The 17,249-nt window shown below is 38.2% G+C and overlaps 1 protein-coding gene across 8 annotated transcripts in view; it reads right to left on the bottom strand.

The window, feature by feature from the left end:
- KDM2A (lysine demethylase 2A) overlaps nucleotides 1–17,249 on the bottom strand; it is a 66,237-nt gene that overhangs the window by 28,366 nt on the left and 20,622 nt on the right. For 6 of the 8 annotated variants that reach the window (XM_045573814.1, XM_036416697.2, XM_045573811.1 and 3 more), the window contains 8 exons: nucleotides 13,851–13,989; nucleotides 12,651–12,729; nucleotides 11,731–11,777; nucleotides 7,103–7,281; nucleotides 4,162–4,268; nucleotides 3,715–3,808; nucleotides 2,160–2,313; nucleotides 1,156–1,271 (listed from right to left, as the gene is read on the bottom strand). In XM_045573814.1, the coding sequence (XP_045429770.1) occupies nucleotides 1,156–1,271; nucleotides 2,160–2,313; nucleotides 3,715–3,808; nucleotides 4,162–4,268; nucleotides 7,103–7,281; nucleotides 11,731–11,777; nucleotides 12,651–12,729; nucleotides 13,851–13,989 (915 nt within the window). Of the gene's footprint in view, nucleotides 1–1,155; nucleotides 1,272–2,159; nucleotides 2,314–3,714; nucleotides 3,809–4,161; nucleotides 4,269–7,102; nucleotides 7,282–11,730; nucleotides 11,778–12,650; nucleotides 12,730–13,850; nucleotides 13,990–17,249 lie in introns of those variants that run through there. The other 2 variants (XM_045573816.1, XM_045573813.1) reach the window with 2 other exon arrangements.

The raw sequence follows: 17,249 nt of genomic DNA, 5'->3' as shown, positions 1-17,249 counted from the left end.
TTTACCCCTAAGGCATGGGTCAGCCAACAAGTAGCAGCTGATGTTTTATAAGGCTGTGAGCTAAGAGTGTTTTTCACATTTAAAAAATATAAATATTTTATTGACTTTTTACAGAGAGGAAGGGAGAGGGATAGAGAGCTAGAAACATCGATGAGAGAGAATCATTGATCAGCTCCCCCCTGCAACCCTCCGACTGGGGATGTGCCCGCAACCAAGGTATATGCCCCTGACCGGAATTGAACCTGGGACCTTTCAGTCTGCAGGCCGATGCTCTATCCACTGAGCCAAACCGGTTTCAGCTTTCATATATATATATTTTTAATATATTTTAACCAGTTTTGGCTGCTTTCATATTTTTAAATGGTTGAAAAAATACCCTAAAAGAGCATTTGTGACACAGGAAAATTATGTGAAATATGTGAAATTCAAATTTGTGTCCATAAGTAAAACTTTATTTTATTTAAGCTATGTTAAAATTCATTCTACAAGACAGAGTTAGACAATGGATATTGTATGGCCCACAAAGCCTAACATTTCTACTATCTGGTCCTTTACAGAAAAGGTTAAATCCTGCTTTAAAGTACCTCCTGCATATAATGAACTAACTTTTTCCCTACACATCTAGAATAAAATCAGCTCTGCACCATCTTAAGGAAAACAGAAAACAAAACACAAATCATTTTCTACAATACTGAATTCCCTCATAGGTTTCTCTCAGTTGAGAAAGGCAGTATACACGTTTCTATATTAAACTACAATAGTTTGAGTGTTAATAAAGAAAGATACATGAATTTAATGTTGTGGATCTTGATTTGATAAATCCCATTAAACAAATTATTCTAAGAGCATAAAAAAGAAAAACATGGCTCAAGAGACTATCCAATGTCTACCTCTAGCCCCATAAAAATCTGAGATACCAAGAATCTCCAGGAATTGGAGTCCCCCAAATCAAGCATGTAGATCTTAAAACTTTCCTTTCAGTGTCCCCAAAATGTGAACACTGCATTTTAGTTCAAAGAAAAATTGAAGTTTTGAAATAAACTATCAATGAATCTCTTATATCTATCTATCTATCTATCTATCTATCTATCTATCTATCTATCTATCTAACTGGAGTAATCCTGTTCACATCAACTGTTATACAGAATTACTTACCCGTGTCCGATCTTCAATGTTGTATATTTTTAACTGCATGGGGATATTGAAACTGTGCAAAAAATTGCCTCCAAACACTAAGGTATCTGTGGGAGTGTACACAGCATGAATCCAGCCTGGCAGAAAGGAAATGAAGGGTAGCAGCTTAAGCACACATTACACAATGGGCTCTCTCAGATCCCTACCCCACACCTTTTTTCTGTCTCTTAGTGACTGGTCAGGTTATTTAATCTCTTGCAGTTTCACTATCCTCGATAAAACATGAATTCTATTTTACATGCTTGTTGGTAAGCATTAAATGAGAAAAATGAATGTAAAGTGTTTCGCATATAATTTATTTTAAAGCCTTGTCAAAACAAGTCCACCAAAAATTTTGGTTGCCTCCCCCCAAAATAATTGGAGAGAGAGATATAACAAACTTTTAATAAATGCTGCTTCTATTTATTGGAGTACTTACTATGATCGGGCTCAGTACAAGAGTTTACATGTATTCTCATTGACTCCTCACAACAAAATAAAACAGATTTAAATACTTGACAAAGTGGTTTAGCAGGTAAATGCACAGTCAGAATTCTAATACGTATCTGTGACCCTAAAAGCTATGCTCTGAGAATTACTTGGGAATTAATGACCTGATAAAAAGTATCGCTGATTCAGCACTTTCTCTAGCCTTCACAGCCAGCATCTAGAGGAGCAGGTAGTTCTAAACCAGGGGTTGTGCATCACCTGCAGAACTGGTTTTATCTAGAGATTCTGAATTTCTAGGGCTAATGTGGGGCCCAAACATATAGGTCTGAAAAGCATCCATATATATACCTTTAGTGGAAAATCACTGCCTTTAAAAAAACACAAAACTCAGCACCCACTCCGTAACAACAGGAAAGGACACTGATGTTTCTGCCTGCCCCGGCATCATAATCATTGCTGGCAGGAATGCATCAATTCTTTGACTTAAGAAAAAACAGTGGCCAGAGTAGATGATCCACGTCTCCTGTCCTGCTTACCTGAGGGAATGACGAAGGTATAGCCCTGCTTGAGCTCAATGCGCTGGCAATCTGACACCCGGTCACCCAGAAAGATGTCTCCCTGTTTCCCTGACAGCAGCCAATTCTCGTACAGCTCCAGGTTGTGGGCTGTAGGGGGGATGAGCCAGAAGACCTGTGAGTTAAAAAACTTCAGTCTGTTAACAGCCATTGACATGACCCAGCCACCCCCCTCAACTGATAATAGGTGCCAAGTGAAGACCACCAGGTAGAAGAAAGGTGAGTAATTCTCCCAGCCACCAGAGCCTGATCCTGGGAAATCCCAAGGGCCCAAAAGTACATGTTGTTTCATCCTGCACTTGATCAAACAGCATTAGTTTCCCAGAGATTTGAATGTAGAACAAAGAACCTATCTAGCCGAAACCGGTGTGGCTCAATGGATAGAGCGTCGGCTTGGGGACTGAAGGGTCCCGGGTTCGATTCCGGTCAAGGGCATATACCTTGGTTGCGGGCATATCCCCAGTAGGGGGTGTGCAGGAGGCAGCTGATTGATGACTCTCTCATCGATGTTTCTAACTCTGTATCTCTCTCCCTTCCTCTCTGTACAAAATCAATAAAATATATTTAAAAAAAAAAAAAAAAAAGAGAGAACCTATCTAAGACTCAGAAGGAACTGGGGCATTGGGCTTATTAACTAGGCAGCCCCTTATTTGCCCCTAGCTGTCTGGTCTCTATGGTTTTATTGTTTTATTGTTAGGTACAAAATCTTTAAGAGATTGGTCTGGGCTGCTTTGTTCCAGGGTAGCAACCAAGACCAAAAGAATGAAACTTACGATACCACTTAAGGGGTTCCAAAGCAAGGAAAATGATTTTGGGTTTAGAGGTACAATTGTTCTAGATTAGGACCTCACATTTTAGAAGGTTTAAAACTTTTTTATTCCAGTTTTACTTTTCTCTCATAAATGCATTCAATTCTAAGGGGAAAAAGGGTAACAATAAGAGAACACTATAAACCCCTATATTCTAGATTTCCATCCTCACACCATTCAAAACACTCCAACAAGCTGAAATATAGTTCTTTCTAAATGAGAATAATCTTTCAAAATCTATTTATAACTTCAGAATCGTCTTAAAGGTATCATTTGATCCCATTTTACACCAATGCCTCCAAATAGGGAAAGGTAATTTGGATCTTAATTTGCTGATTTCATTGTGAATCTATCCAAAATTTGTGTGTCCTTCTATCTTATTATGCTCCCACATAGAGAAATTATCGTGTCCTCTTAAAACCGCTTCCTTGCCTCCATTTGGAGAATTCTACTTTGGGGATGTGTACACAGGACTGTTGAGGTTTACTAAGTACTATGCAAATACTGACATGATCATAGTGGCCTACATGAATACTAATTCCTACTGAATTCTAGCCAAGAAGGTCAACTAAATAGACAATTATCTCTAGATATGAGTGGGACAATCTCCTAATAGATTCATCTCTATGTGTATTAAGCAAGCATGAACTAAAGCAAAGTCATACAACCAGTGTCAGGTCCCAACCCCCTTCACAACTACAGCGTACCTTTCCCCCTTGATGGATGTGATACCAGACGGAGGTACCACCAAAGTCGACATGGAAGTCAGTATAGCAGCCTCGAACACTCATTAGACAGTACCTGGCCCAAAAAAGCAGCAGTTAGTGCCCTGGTGAGAAAAGGAGGGCCCACCCCACTCAGCGCCGCACTCGCCCCTGTGCACTCCCTCCCTCTTTCCTCGAATCCACTCCCCGTCAGCGAGAGGCATGCAATTGCAAGTCATCTCTTTACCAGGGTAATTTTTTCTTTAACTGTAATCATGGGCTGTAATCCGCTTACATACACTCTTCCCTTTGGGACTGTAAAAGCTACGCTGAAGAATTCATGTTTTTGACCATTTAGGAAACGGAGAATGGGTCCTAACGGAGGAACCGGTCCTTGCCATCACCTCGGTCTGCCCTAGCACACTGAGGAAGATGCAGGTAAGCACTTACTTCTGTACTTTAGGGTACTGCATCTCCAAGATGGCGTTTGTTGATTCAGTCTGACTTTCCTTCAAATGCCTTGGCCACATGTTGTCTACCCAGTCAATGAAATCCACCTTTAAAAAGGAAAGAAAACATTTAGGCTTCAAAGGTAGGGTCCGGATTAAAGAGAATTTTAAAATCAAGAAAAACAGAATTTTTGCCTGGCCAGTGTGGCTCAGTGGTTGAATGGTGACCTAGGAACCAAGAGGCTGATGTTTGATTCCCGGTCAGGGCACATGCCTGGGTTGTGGCTCAATCCCCAGTACGGAGCGTGTAGGAGACAGTAGGTTGATGATTCTGTCTCATCATTGGTGTTTCTATCTCTTTCTCCCTCTCCCTTACTCTCTCTGAAATCAATAAAAACGTATATTTTTTTTTAAAGAAAAATAGAATTTTTCAAAATACACACTGAAAGACTGACTGTAAGTGAACTAAAACATTCTGTTGCTGAATCTTAGTATCGGTGGGCAAACATTCTAGAAATTATTATTTAATGAGAATAAAGACTAATGGTTTTATCACCATGATCATAAAGACAGCACTAATCAAAGTGAAGTTATTAAATAACAGTAGTATCCAGCCAAGCCCTCTCTTCTGTGTAATTAACTCTATTTTTTAAAAATACAATTAGAGGCACTCCCTGGAAGGTACCTAAAAATTAACAGAAAGCTATAACACTATTAGAGCAACTAAGATATCAATTGTTAAAAATCGTATGTGACGAGTGCTGACCTAGGAACCAGGAATCACAGTTGATTCTAGGTCAGGGCACATATCTGAGTTGTGGACTGAATTCTTAGTAGAGGGTGTGCAGGAGGCAGCCGATCAAGGATTCTCATCATTGATGTTTCTATCTCTCTCTCCCTCTCCCTTCCTCTCTGAAATCAATAAAAACATTCTTTAATACACACACACACACACACACACACACACACACACGGAGAGAGGGGGAGGGTACACGAATTCATGCACGGTGGGGTACATTTTATTGTATGTCAATTGTACCTCAATAAAGTTGACTTTTTAAAAAAGCATTATTGAGATATATTAGAAAAGACCTAAATAAATGGAGGGGTATCCTGTCCGCAAGAAAACCTCTAAAACAGTAAATAAATAAATAGTAATCCAGTAGAATAAGTATGTTACTGGTTATATAGCAAGGTCATAGAAAGCTTGCTGGATTTTAGGACCTTGGTAATAGCTCCCTCAATCTTTCTGGCCATGTTTTAGGGACCTTAAAGATACCTGTGCATTGTCCTTTGTCCTCCAGAAAATTTCCTACTTCTTAGCCCTTCCACTGATTCTATTCCTCCATTTATAATGGCACAATATTTTTCTAATTTTTGTAAAATGTTTTTTTATCAGCATTTTAAAATCATTAAAACTAAGGACATAGTGAATCAATTAAGGATGTTACAAAGAAGGCTTCATGTGTAACACATTTCTAAATTTAAAAAATGAAAAAGTATGATCCAGATCAAATTTTAATTTTACAAGTACAACCATATTTCTTTTAAATTGAAATTCTAAAAATATTTAGAAATAAATTTATAAAAATAGGTTATTGTAATTATTACATCCCTCACTTAATTGAACTCTTTATTAAGTAGACCAGGTATGGCTAATAAAAAGGCTAAATGTACCTATATTTCCTGTCTTCCTATATTATTTGACATAACAAATAATAATTACTATTAAAAGAACTTAGTGGGAGGGATGTTTTCTTTTTCTTTCTTTTTTTTTTTTTTTAATATATTTTATTGATTTTGTACAGAGAGGAAGGGAGAGATAGAGAGTTAGAAACATCGATGAGAGAGTGTCATCGATCAGCTGCCTCTTGCACACCTCCTACTGGGGATATGCCCGCAACCAAGGTAATGCCCTTGACCGGAATTGAACCTGGGACCCTTCAGTCCCCAAGCCGATGCTCTATCCATTGAGCCAAACCGGTCCCGGCGAAGGATGTTTTCTTAATGATAAGTTCTGTATTTAATTATAGCATCTCCAGTTATATGAAGTAATGACTAAAAATCATCTTTTCAGATAATAGTGAAATACTGTGAAATTTTCCCATTGGTCTATACATACTTATCTATGTGTTAATATAACAATGTAACTTAGTAGTAAGCTATATATACATACATATACAAAATGATGCTATAAGCAATTATAGTACCTCAGCTTTGAAAGTCAAAGGGATAAAACACAGAGACCTTGACTTTAAACAAATAATTAGTATATTCCAAGTTCTATTGTTCCACGTGTAATATTTGACAAAACTGAGTTCTGAGTCAGGAATTAAATGAATAAAATTTGTTTGAAAATGACTAGGTGTATTTCAAAAGTGAAAGCAATCCCCATCAGAAAAAAAGTTTTCTCAATGTCCTATACACAGCCCCTACTTTGCCAAGAAATGGGCAAAATCTACATCTATCTTCAGGAGAGCTGCGGATCGAAGACTATCTTTCCCTAAGTATAGGGTATTAATTTATTGCTAATAGTCATCCAGTAGAATCTACTAGAAAAATAATTTCGTAAAACAATCACCTAGCTCTAAACCAATTTTCTCCCAAGTTTCTCAGCAAACATAAACCTGTAGGACAGAAATTTATAAGGCAAACTTCCTATTGACAGTACTTACAATAGTGAATTTTAAGATTATTCTTTATTATGTACAAAGGCCAATGGTCCTAAATTAAGTATATTGGTGATGTAAATCAGAATGGCCCCTCCTTATATAAAATAATTTTAGAAAATGATGGACCATCTAAAATGCAAGTTTATCCTTATCAAAGTGTCTTGTTCCTCTTCACCTTCATCTTGGTATATACAAAAAGTAATCAATTCTCCTAGTAAATATACAACTCTCTTGGTGACAATGACAATGTGGAAAAATGGTTAGACTAACCGTGGAGGGCCTCTGCACCATGTTCTCCAGCCTCGTGTGGCTAAACTCCAGGCTGATGACATTATAGAGTTTTTCTCGCTCCTCCTCTGGGGTCTCATAGTAGCGTGTCCACTGAGCCATCGTCATTTCAATGCCTTTCTGCGTGTTCACATCCATGACATCCACCATGCGACGACTCCCTGCCATGAAAGACGCATTGATTATCTCTACTGAGCCACTGATACCCATAAATATATTAAGATTATAAAATACAAGTGAAAGGAAACAAACTACCCTTTCTTATTTAAGGTATTCAATAACAAAGAGCTGGTTGTGACTTGAGATAATTAACAGAAAATCAAATCACAGAAAATGGAAAAGACAATGGGTAATATTAAAAATAACAATCACTCCCTAGGTCATATTTATTATATGGTTAGGTACTGAATCTTATTTTCAATATCTCACCCAATCCTAACAACTCTAAATAAATGCTAAGTAGTAATCTCCATGTCATAGATGAGAAAACAGGTGATGATAGGTAACTTGCAGGACAAGAATGCAGGTAGCCCAGTTTTAGAGTTAATGTACTCATCCACTGAGCTATACTGCTTTGACGCAGGCTTTAAACAGAATCTAATCTCTCCCACAAACTGAGTAGAAGACCCATTCTTTAGTGAATACTAGATTAAATTTCAATCTGTCTACTCTTGTTTAAAAGGGTTATTTCCCAAATCTATCAAGTATTTCTAATATAAAATTCCCTTTTCATATGTTCCACAAATACTGAGAAAGATACCATAAGGGACATAAATATCTACTTATATCAGATTCTCAACCAATCATAACAACTACAACAAAAGGCAGAATACTAGAAGAGATAGCATAAAATACTAGGCCAGTGGTTGGCAAACTCATTATAGTCACCAGAGCCAAATATCAACAGTACAACAATTGAAATTTCTTTTGAGAGCCAAAATTTTTAAATTTAAGCTTCTTCTAATGCCACTTCTTCAAAATAGACTCGCCCAGGCCATGGTATTTTGTGGAAGAGCCCACTCAAGGAGCCAAAGAGCTGCATGTGGTTCACAAGCCGCAGTTTGCCAACCATGGTACCAGGGGAAGAAAACAATAGTTTTGGAGCCAAAGAGATCTAAGGTACATTTCAGCTCTAATACTACTTGGCCAAGGTATTTAACTGCCCTGAACATTAATATCATCTTCTATAACTTGGGAATAATCACCTATGAGCTGCTGTGAAAATTTAGTCAATGAAGTAAAATGTTTAACATAATGTAGGCGCTCAATTAAATACTAATTAAAAATAAAGAAAATATATTTAAAACACACACACACACACACACACACACACACACACACACCTGTACTGATCAGAGAAGAAAAGAGAGGGTAGGAAAGTCATTGAGTTTGGCTCTGAAGAATAAATAGAATTTCAGCAAGATTCAATAGAGAGAAATACAAATGGAGGTAAAAGCATAAGAGGAGATATGGAAAGGCAGCACAGCTAAAAAGTTTTAAAAATGGTGGTTAAGGGAGAGAATAAAAAGCCACCATTGGAATATTAAGGATACTATTCAACTTGTATGAAACTAACAAATACCTACTACACACCTGGCCTTGGCAGATATAAAGTAGTATTAGACCCTCATCCCTTGCCTTCGAGGAGTTTACAGTCTGGTTAGAGATAAAAGATAATAGGCAAGAGGACAAGAACATTGCCACAATGAAGTAGACATGACAGAATACATATTCAAATATAACATAAGGCAATGGACCAAACTACCCTTCATGTCTTAGAAGAAAAAGCAAATGTTAAATCATATTTCAAATGCCTTGAAATACTACTTCAGACCCATTAGAATGGCCATAATAATAATAATAATGAAAAATAAGTGCTGGCCAGGATGTAGAGAAACTGGAACCCTTAGATTTTTCTAGTAGAAATGTAAAATGATGCAGCTGCTATGAAAAAACAATTTGTGGTTCCTTAATAAATTAAACACAGAATGGCCATATAACCTAGCAATTCCACTGTGACTATATATTCAAAAGAATTGGACTCTGGTGTTCAAACAAAAACTTCTACATGAATGTTCATAGGATCTTTGGTCCCAATAGCCAACAGGTGGAAATATTGCCCATCAATAAATGGGTGGATTAACAAAATGTGGTATATCCAGCACAATGGAATATTATTCCACCATCAACAGTAATTAAGTACTGTTACATGCCACAAGGTAGATAAACCTTGAAAGCATTATGCTAAGTGAAAGAGGCCAGCTCTGACTGGTTTGGCTCAGTGGATAGAGCATCAGCCTGCCGACTGAAAAGGTCCCAGATTCGATTCCTGTCAGGGGCATGTACCTTGGTTGCAGGCACATTCCCAGTAGGGATTGTGCAGGAGGCAGCTAATCAATGTTTCTCTCTCATCAATGTTTCTAACTCTTTATCCATCTACCTTCCTGTCTTTAAAAAAAGAAGCCAGACATAAAATGTTACATTTTGTGATTCCAGTTATATTGAATGTCCAGAATAGGCAAATCCACAGAGACAGGAAGAAGATTAGTGGCTGCCAGGACTTGAGGGAAGGAAGGAATAAAGGCTGACTAATTAATGAGTAAAGAGTTCCTGTTTGGGGTGATAAAAAGGTTTGTAGCATTTTTTTTTCACACAGTAGATGCCATTCATTTACTGTACTTTGAGTTGTCCTACATGCAAGTACATATTTTTAATGTCTGTCTTCTATGCTGCTCCTATAAATCTGCTATTAAAATAGATTGAATTATAAAAACAAAAACAAAAACCCAACCACCTAGACTTCAAACAACCTGGACATAAAGTTAGGCATCAGCTGAAATTTCTGAAAGTCTGTTAGATTAGATATAACCACTGCTTTATTGCCTTATTTTATTTTTAATCCTCTCAAGGATATGTTTTTATTGATTTTTAGAGAGAGAGAAAGGGAGAAAGAGAGGGGGGAAGGAGAACATCAATGTGAAAAAGAAACATCAATGATAGGTTGCCTCCCATATGCCCTGACCAGGAATCAAATCCAAAAATCTTTTTGGTGTATAAGATGACACTCCAACCAACTGAGCCACTGGGCCAGAGCATCACGGCTTTATTTAAATCACAGCAAAGATATCTGTAACTATTCACAGGTATATTTGGAAAATAAAAGGTTATCATAGGCTTCCAAAGATCATTATTATTATTATTATTAGCAATAAACATTAAAAAATGGTAAGAAAGTGATAAGAAATCCAAAAGGAGACTAGTGATTGAATGAGTGCTTTTATTTGTATAGATTATACATTTAGATAAGTCTATGATGAGATCCTGAAGTTTATATTTTTAACAAATACCAGTACCACAGGTGATTCTGATACAGGCTTTTTGTGGCCCAAACCCTTAACAATGCTTGGCCCAAAGAGAAAAGCTGTGGTGGTCCATTAACTTAAAGATCGAAGGAACTAGTGCTGTGGGGGTCCATTAGGAAAAGAAGTGATGGACTGATAAGTACTCAAGTAGGTCTTTCTGATGCCTCCTCAGAGAGCCCTACCTTGAAAAGAGTCTAACAGAAAAGCATTTTACTTAACAGGTTTACTGAGCACCTACATACTCCAGAGAATATGCTAGGTACTAGGAAATAAATACAGAGTGACAGGCAGATAAGTGAAATCTAATGCAGAACCAGTGAGGGAGTATTAATAAAAGATACGGGGAATGAGAGAACTTTCCTCTACCTGGGCTATCTGATTTTTTCACCTCAGATAAACAGAAGTTATCCAGCTGTTTAAAAAAGGCCCTCAAGTGGTCAAGAGATAGCACTGCACTATTTAATTTCCAAAGCAAACTATTTCAGGGCAGCTTCAGCATAGAAGAAATTTAGTGGTAGAAGAAAAGCATCAAAAAACTTTGTTTCATGTCCTGTTAAAAACCTTTCTAAAAGGTTTTAATATGCCTTATAGTGTATAGGAGAGTGACCGTTTCTGAATTCAGTACTGTCTCACTGAACAGCAATTGTCTGCAGAAAATTGACCTGAACCTTTACTGACCACAGGAAGTATTTATTCTTCTTTAACTAGATTATTCCAATTTGCTCTTTTTACTAATTTTGAATACAATAAAACATAAATCAGATTAAAGATTAGTTAACCATCACTGATGAGGACCTAATTAACAAATGTAGCATTGGTAAAAATTCCCTGGAAATTTCTCTACTGCTTTTAGGGGGGATAAAGATAATCAAATATGAATGAAGCTTCATTCATGGCTCATAGATATAAAATTTCACTATCTAGGGAAGGTTTCCCTGGAAGGCAGGGTCTTCTGGAGAGAAAGGGGTGGGGAGTGGAGAGGGATGCAGAGATAAGAATGGCAGGTAGAAAAGGAGCGGATTCAAATGTTCTACCTCAAATGAGTGCTAAACAAAGCAACTTTGTAGCTCCCTCTGAGAAAATTCTCACTTGCTGAATTATAGTTTCTAATCAATAAACTATCCAATATATACTTCAATCCAATATATACTTCAATGCTCCTAAACCTTCTCAAAGCTCAGAGCTGTAAGACTCAGTCCTAATATGAAATCTCTGCCTCAGGCACAGAGGTCACATGCTAATACTCACCCACACACATTTTGACATCATTCACAGTGAAGTCTGGATCTGGCATCCTATGGAACAAACACCAATAAGCACAACTTAAATGGAAAGCGTAACTTCTTTCCTCAGTGTTAGTATTTTTTTCTTTCTTTTTAACACTCTAACTTTAAAAAATATATGTTTTTTTTTATTTCAGAGAGGAAGAAAGAGGAAGAGGGATAGAAACATCAGTGATGAGAGTCAGTGATTGGCTACCTCCTGCACACTCCCTCCTGGGGTGGAGCCCCAAGCCGGGCATGTGCCTTGACCAGAGTCATGTACCTTGACTTCCGGGTTCAGAGATCGATGCTCAAAGAGCCATGCCAGTTGGGCTATCTTTTTTGTTTGTTTGTTTTAAGATTTTTTTTTTTTTTTAATGTGGAGGAGAGATACGCATGCCCAAGGCCGATATGAATTTATTTTTAACATTTTTAAACCGGTGTTTGTTTTTTTTTCAGAGAGGGGGAGAGGAGAAACACTGATATGAGAATGAAACATCTATTGGCTGCCTCTCGCATGCATCCTACCAGGGATCAAGCCCACAACCTGGGCACGTGCCCTGACCGAAATTGGACACCCAATTTTTGGTGCATAAGATGATGCCCAACCATCTTAGCCACACTGGCTAGGGCAGTGTGAAGTTTTTTCTTAACATACTAAGAACTCCCTAGTTGAGACACATTAATTTTCTTACTTCAGCTGAAAATATATTTTAAATATAAATGACCTGATTATCTTATCTCAACTATATTTTCTCATTTACTTTTAACAAGCATTTATAACAAAAGAAGAAATGGAATCCCTTTTAAAACTAAACGAGAAATATTATCAATGCTGCGTTGTCTACAGCCCGGGTGCAGCATGGCCATTTCCCAACCATATCCAAGCAGGCCAGCACCACTTACTTTATTCCAAGCCCGTCAGAGTTCTTGAAAATCAGAGGGTCTCGTAAGCCACCCCGCTGGATATACTCCACATTAAAATCTGTCACCAAAGCAGAACAACTGTTAGAACAGCAAGAGGTCTAGCTGGAAAAAAGTAACTGAAAAGCAGGATTTAGGGATTTTCTAAGCCTGTATTTCCAGAGTAAGTTAAAAATTTAACCAATAGGGGGTAGTTCTACTAACGAGTCATCTCATAAATCCTAGGCAGAAATTATCATCATCCTTCCTCTTTTTTAAAGAATATAAATTTTATTGGTTTCAGAGAGGAAGGTAGCGGGAAAGATTGGGAACATCAATACTGAAAGAGAATCATTATTGGCTCCTCCTGCACCTCCCACAATGGGGATCAAGCCCACAACCCGGGCATGTTCCCTGACCAGGAAATCGAACCATGATCGCTTGGTTCTTAGGTTGACACTCAACCACTGAGCTACGCTAACCTGACATCATCCTTCCCAATAGCCCAAAACTGTTAATTTTGTCCTCTACATCCGTTGGTTTGCCAAGGAACAAAGCTGCATGGTATACATGGAATCCCACATCTCAGTTTTGGTGGGCGGTCCAGGCATAAGAAAGCTTTTACTGCACTACCAGAGGCCCAGTGCACAAAATGTGTGTACAGGCAGGGTCCCCAGGCCTGGCCGGCGATCAGGGAGCTCCCACTGGCACCTGCCTTAGCTGGCCTGGCGCCACCCACTTGCCAGCCCAGGCCCCTGCCGATGCCAGTAGGGGCCTGTGGGCTGGGGGCAGCTCCTGCATTGAGTGTCTTTCCCCTGGTGGTCAGTGAGTGTCATGGCAACTGGTCATTCTGCCATTCAGTTGATTTGCATATTAAGCTTTTATTATAGTACAGGATTTATAATTAAACCCAAACCAAGGAAAGGGAAAAAAAGAAGAAAGAGACCTTTAGAGAAAAATTCTAACAACATTCCTGCCCTAATAAATGCTTGCTTCTTCTAATACAGCAAAGAAATGCCTCACAGGGTGGGAAGACCTGGGGATGATAGTGTGTGAGTGGCACTGTGTAAAAGGAGAAAATAAAGATAATAGCAGCATAGCACCAACAGGTGATATTCTGGCTGCATAGATGCTTACTACAGTTCCCAGAATTTAAACTTCCTCCATCAAGGGACTACTGGTATGAACCAAAATAATACTAACCTTTTCCCTCCATAAAAGTAACAAAATTTGCATTATATTTGTTGGTGTGAAGTTTTTCTTCCAAGTCAAAAGTTCTTTTCCCTTCAATTTCATCATCTGAAATGCCATCATCTTCATAACGTCGTCGCATGGTACCACGCTGGGGAGAGAGGGACATTAAAGATGAAATCATGTACTTTTCCGTGCCTATCTAAGAGAGGTCAGTTTTCACTACCTGTATGGACAAAGTGCTACTTTCAACTGCAGTTGCTATTCAAGCATCAATATTCCTTTTGCCTTAAGATCTTTTTCTTAACAAAAGGTGAGTGTTTTCTGATAATGTATGGGAAAACCATGTTTTAATGAGCCACTGGGTTCCCTACTTGTGATGTGTTCCTTCTGCTAACTCAGCCTAATGACATAAATTTATAATAATAATTTGACCAAAAAGGGTCTAGTAAACATTTTACTTGTCAATCACTGCTTATCAGAGTGGGAACAAACTTTTCTTTATGAACATTTCAATCCAGGATACAAGATATAAATTTTTCACAGGGGAAAGCTGCATCTATGTTACCTTCAAGAATAGAGTACAACATTTTAATTAATGAAGCAAAAACTCTAACATCAGATAAAGGAATAAAGTTAATTTGAACAAAGCATTCCAACAGTAACCTCCAATATTTTAACTTTAAGGATGTCTTCCCAAAGAAGATATACAAATGCCAATGAGCACATGAAAATGCTCAAGATCATTAGTCATTATGAGAAGTGCAAATTAAAACCACAATGAGATGCCACTTCATACCCTCTAGGATGACTATTATAAAAAAGATGGGCAATAAAAAGAGTTGGCAAGAATGTGGAGAAATTGAAACCCTCATAACATTGATGAATTGAATCTAAAATGGTACAACCACTTTAGAAAACAGTTTGGCAGTTCTAGTCATTCTACTCTGAGGTTTCTACTCTGAGGGGGGTGTGCGTGTGTGCGTGTGTGTGTGTGTGTGTGTATGTACACACACACTAGAGGCCTGGTGCATGGAATTCATGCACTGGGTGTGGGGGGGAAGTCCCTAAGCCCAGCCTGCACCCTCGCTTTCCAGGAGCCCTTGGGGGATGTCTGACTGAGTGCTTAGGCCTCTGCTGCAGTGGGAGGACTCCCACCACTGCTGCTGCATTAACCAGCTGTGAGCCCAGTTTCTGGCTGAGCGGCACTCCTCCTACAGGAGGGCACTGACCACCAGGGGGCAGACACTCAATGCAAGAGCTGCCCCCTGGTGGTCAGTGTGCATCATAGTGACCAGTCTTTCTGCCGTTTAGTGGATTTGCATATTAGCCTTTTATTATAAAGGATATAAAAAGAATTTAAACAAAGTCCATACAAAAACTTACACAAAATGTTCATGGCAACATTCATAATAGCCAAAGGTAGCAAGCCAAATTTCAATTGATGATGAATGAATTAACAAAATGTGGTTTGGCTCTGTAGACAGGGCGTCGGCCTGCAGACTGAAAGGTCCTGGGTTCAATTCCGGTCAAGGGCACGTACCTTGGTTGTGGGCACATCCCTAGTAGGGGGTGTGCAAGAGGCAGCTGATCGATGATTCTCTCTCATCGATGTTTCTAACTCTCTATCCCTCTCTCTTCCTTCTGTAAAAAATCAATAAAATATATTTTAAAAATAAAAAAATAAAAAATAAAAGGCTAATATGCAAATTGTCCCCTTGGGAGTTTGACCAACCAGGAGTTGGAACGCTCGCTATGACATGCACTGATCACCAGGTGGTGGTGCAGAACGAAGGAAGGCCCCAGCTGGCAGCCAGCAGCCAGGGAAGAAAGGCTTCGATTGGCCTTGATTGCCAGCCAGGCCTGGGGATCTTTCCCATGCATAGATCCCATGTACTGGGCCTCTAGTATTTACACAATGGAAAATTTTATAAAAAGAAATGAAGTATTAATAAGTGCTACAACATAGAAGAATCTTGAAAACATTATGTTAAATGAAAGAAACCAAACACAAAAGACCACATATTGTAAAATATTATTTACATGAAATGTCCAGAATAGGCAAATCCATAGAGATAGAAAGTAGATTAGTGGCTGCCAGAGGCTGGGAAGACAGAGAAAAGAAGTGACCAGTATGATTTTTCTTCTTGATGTTATATTATAGAATTGTAATTTTATTAGCCAATGTGTACCTCCAAAATTTTAATTAAAATTTTTTTTAATAAAATAAGTAAAATAAAAAGATTTCTTCTTGACAGTTTATTTAAATCAGAGGGAATAATGGTGCAATTTTACATTTATAAAAATTCTGCAGTTTTACATTTCTCTGTTGTTTTGCTATCGAGGAAGGCATCTTCCTTTGGTATACAAGCCTATATAGCTAAGCATTACACACCAATATTTAATATTGTATGTGGTTTTCCCGGGGAAAAAAACAACCTGTAATTATGTAATTCACAACTGCTGAATTTGTTAAGTGAGCCATTTTAAGAATTTCTAATATTACCCAATTACGTCTTAATGGACAGTTTTATTTCCTTTGTAAGTATTTAGGCACTAGAGGCCCCATGCACGGAGTTCGTGCAGGGTGGAGGGAGGGCCCTCAGCCAGGCGCCCTCTAATGCAATCTGGGATCCTCGGGGATATCCAACTGCCGAGTCCCTGTGGGGCCGGCCTAAACTGGCAGTCGGATATCCCTCTCACAATCCGGGACTTCTGGATCCTAACCGCTGCTGCCTGCCTGCCTGATCACCCCTAACCACTGGCACACATTAGCTAATACTTATAAAATAACTTCATTCTTGATATATGAAATAAAATAAAAAAATAAAAAAATAAAATAAAAAAAATATATATATGTGCATAAAGGCAAAAAAAGACATGGAAGGACACATGAATTGATAAAATGGTTACTACTGGGTAAAGAACTGAGATTACAGCAGTTAAGAAACTCTTTAGCCTTATCTACAAAACTTTAATAATGCATTCATATTTTATTTGTATAATTAAAACCAGTCAGACTGAAATATTTAGAACTAGCAGTTATATACTTATTAAGTTTTGAAAATTATAATATTATTTATTATAAGTTCAGTGTTTGCAAAGCAGTTTATATTTATTATCCCATTAAAACTTCAAACAGCCTTAAAAAAGTAGGTATCATTATTACCCCAATTTAGAAAATGAGTAAAATGAGACTCAGAGCCAAAACTGGTTTGGCTCAGTGGATAGAGCGTTGGCCTGTGGACTGAAAGGTCCCGGGTTCGATTCCGGTCGAGGGCATGTACCTTGGTTGCGGGCACATCCCCAGTAGGCGGTATGCAAGAGGCAGCTGATCGATGATTCTCTCTCATCGATGTTTCTAACTCTCTATCCCTCTCTCTTCCTCTCTGTAATAAATCAATAAAATAT

This window comes from Pipistrellus kuhlii, unplaced genomic scaffold (assembly GCF_014108245.1).
Source record: "Pipistrellus kuhlii isolate mPipKuh1 unplaced genomic scaffold, mPipKuh1.p scaffold_m20_p_56, whole genome shotgun sequence".
Lineage (NCBI taxonomy): Eukaryota > Metazoa > Chordata > Mammalia > Chiroptera > Vespertilionidae > Pipistrellus > Pipistrellus kuhlii.
Note: the sequence above shows the minus strand (reverse complement) of the source record. Positions and strands in the feature narration are given on the sequence as shown.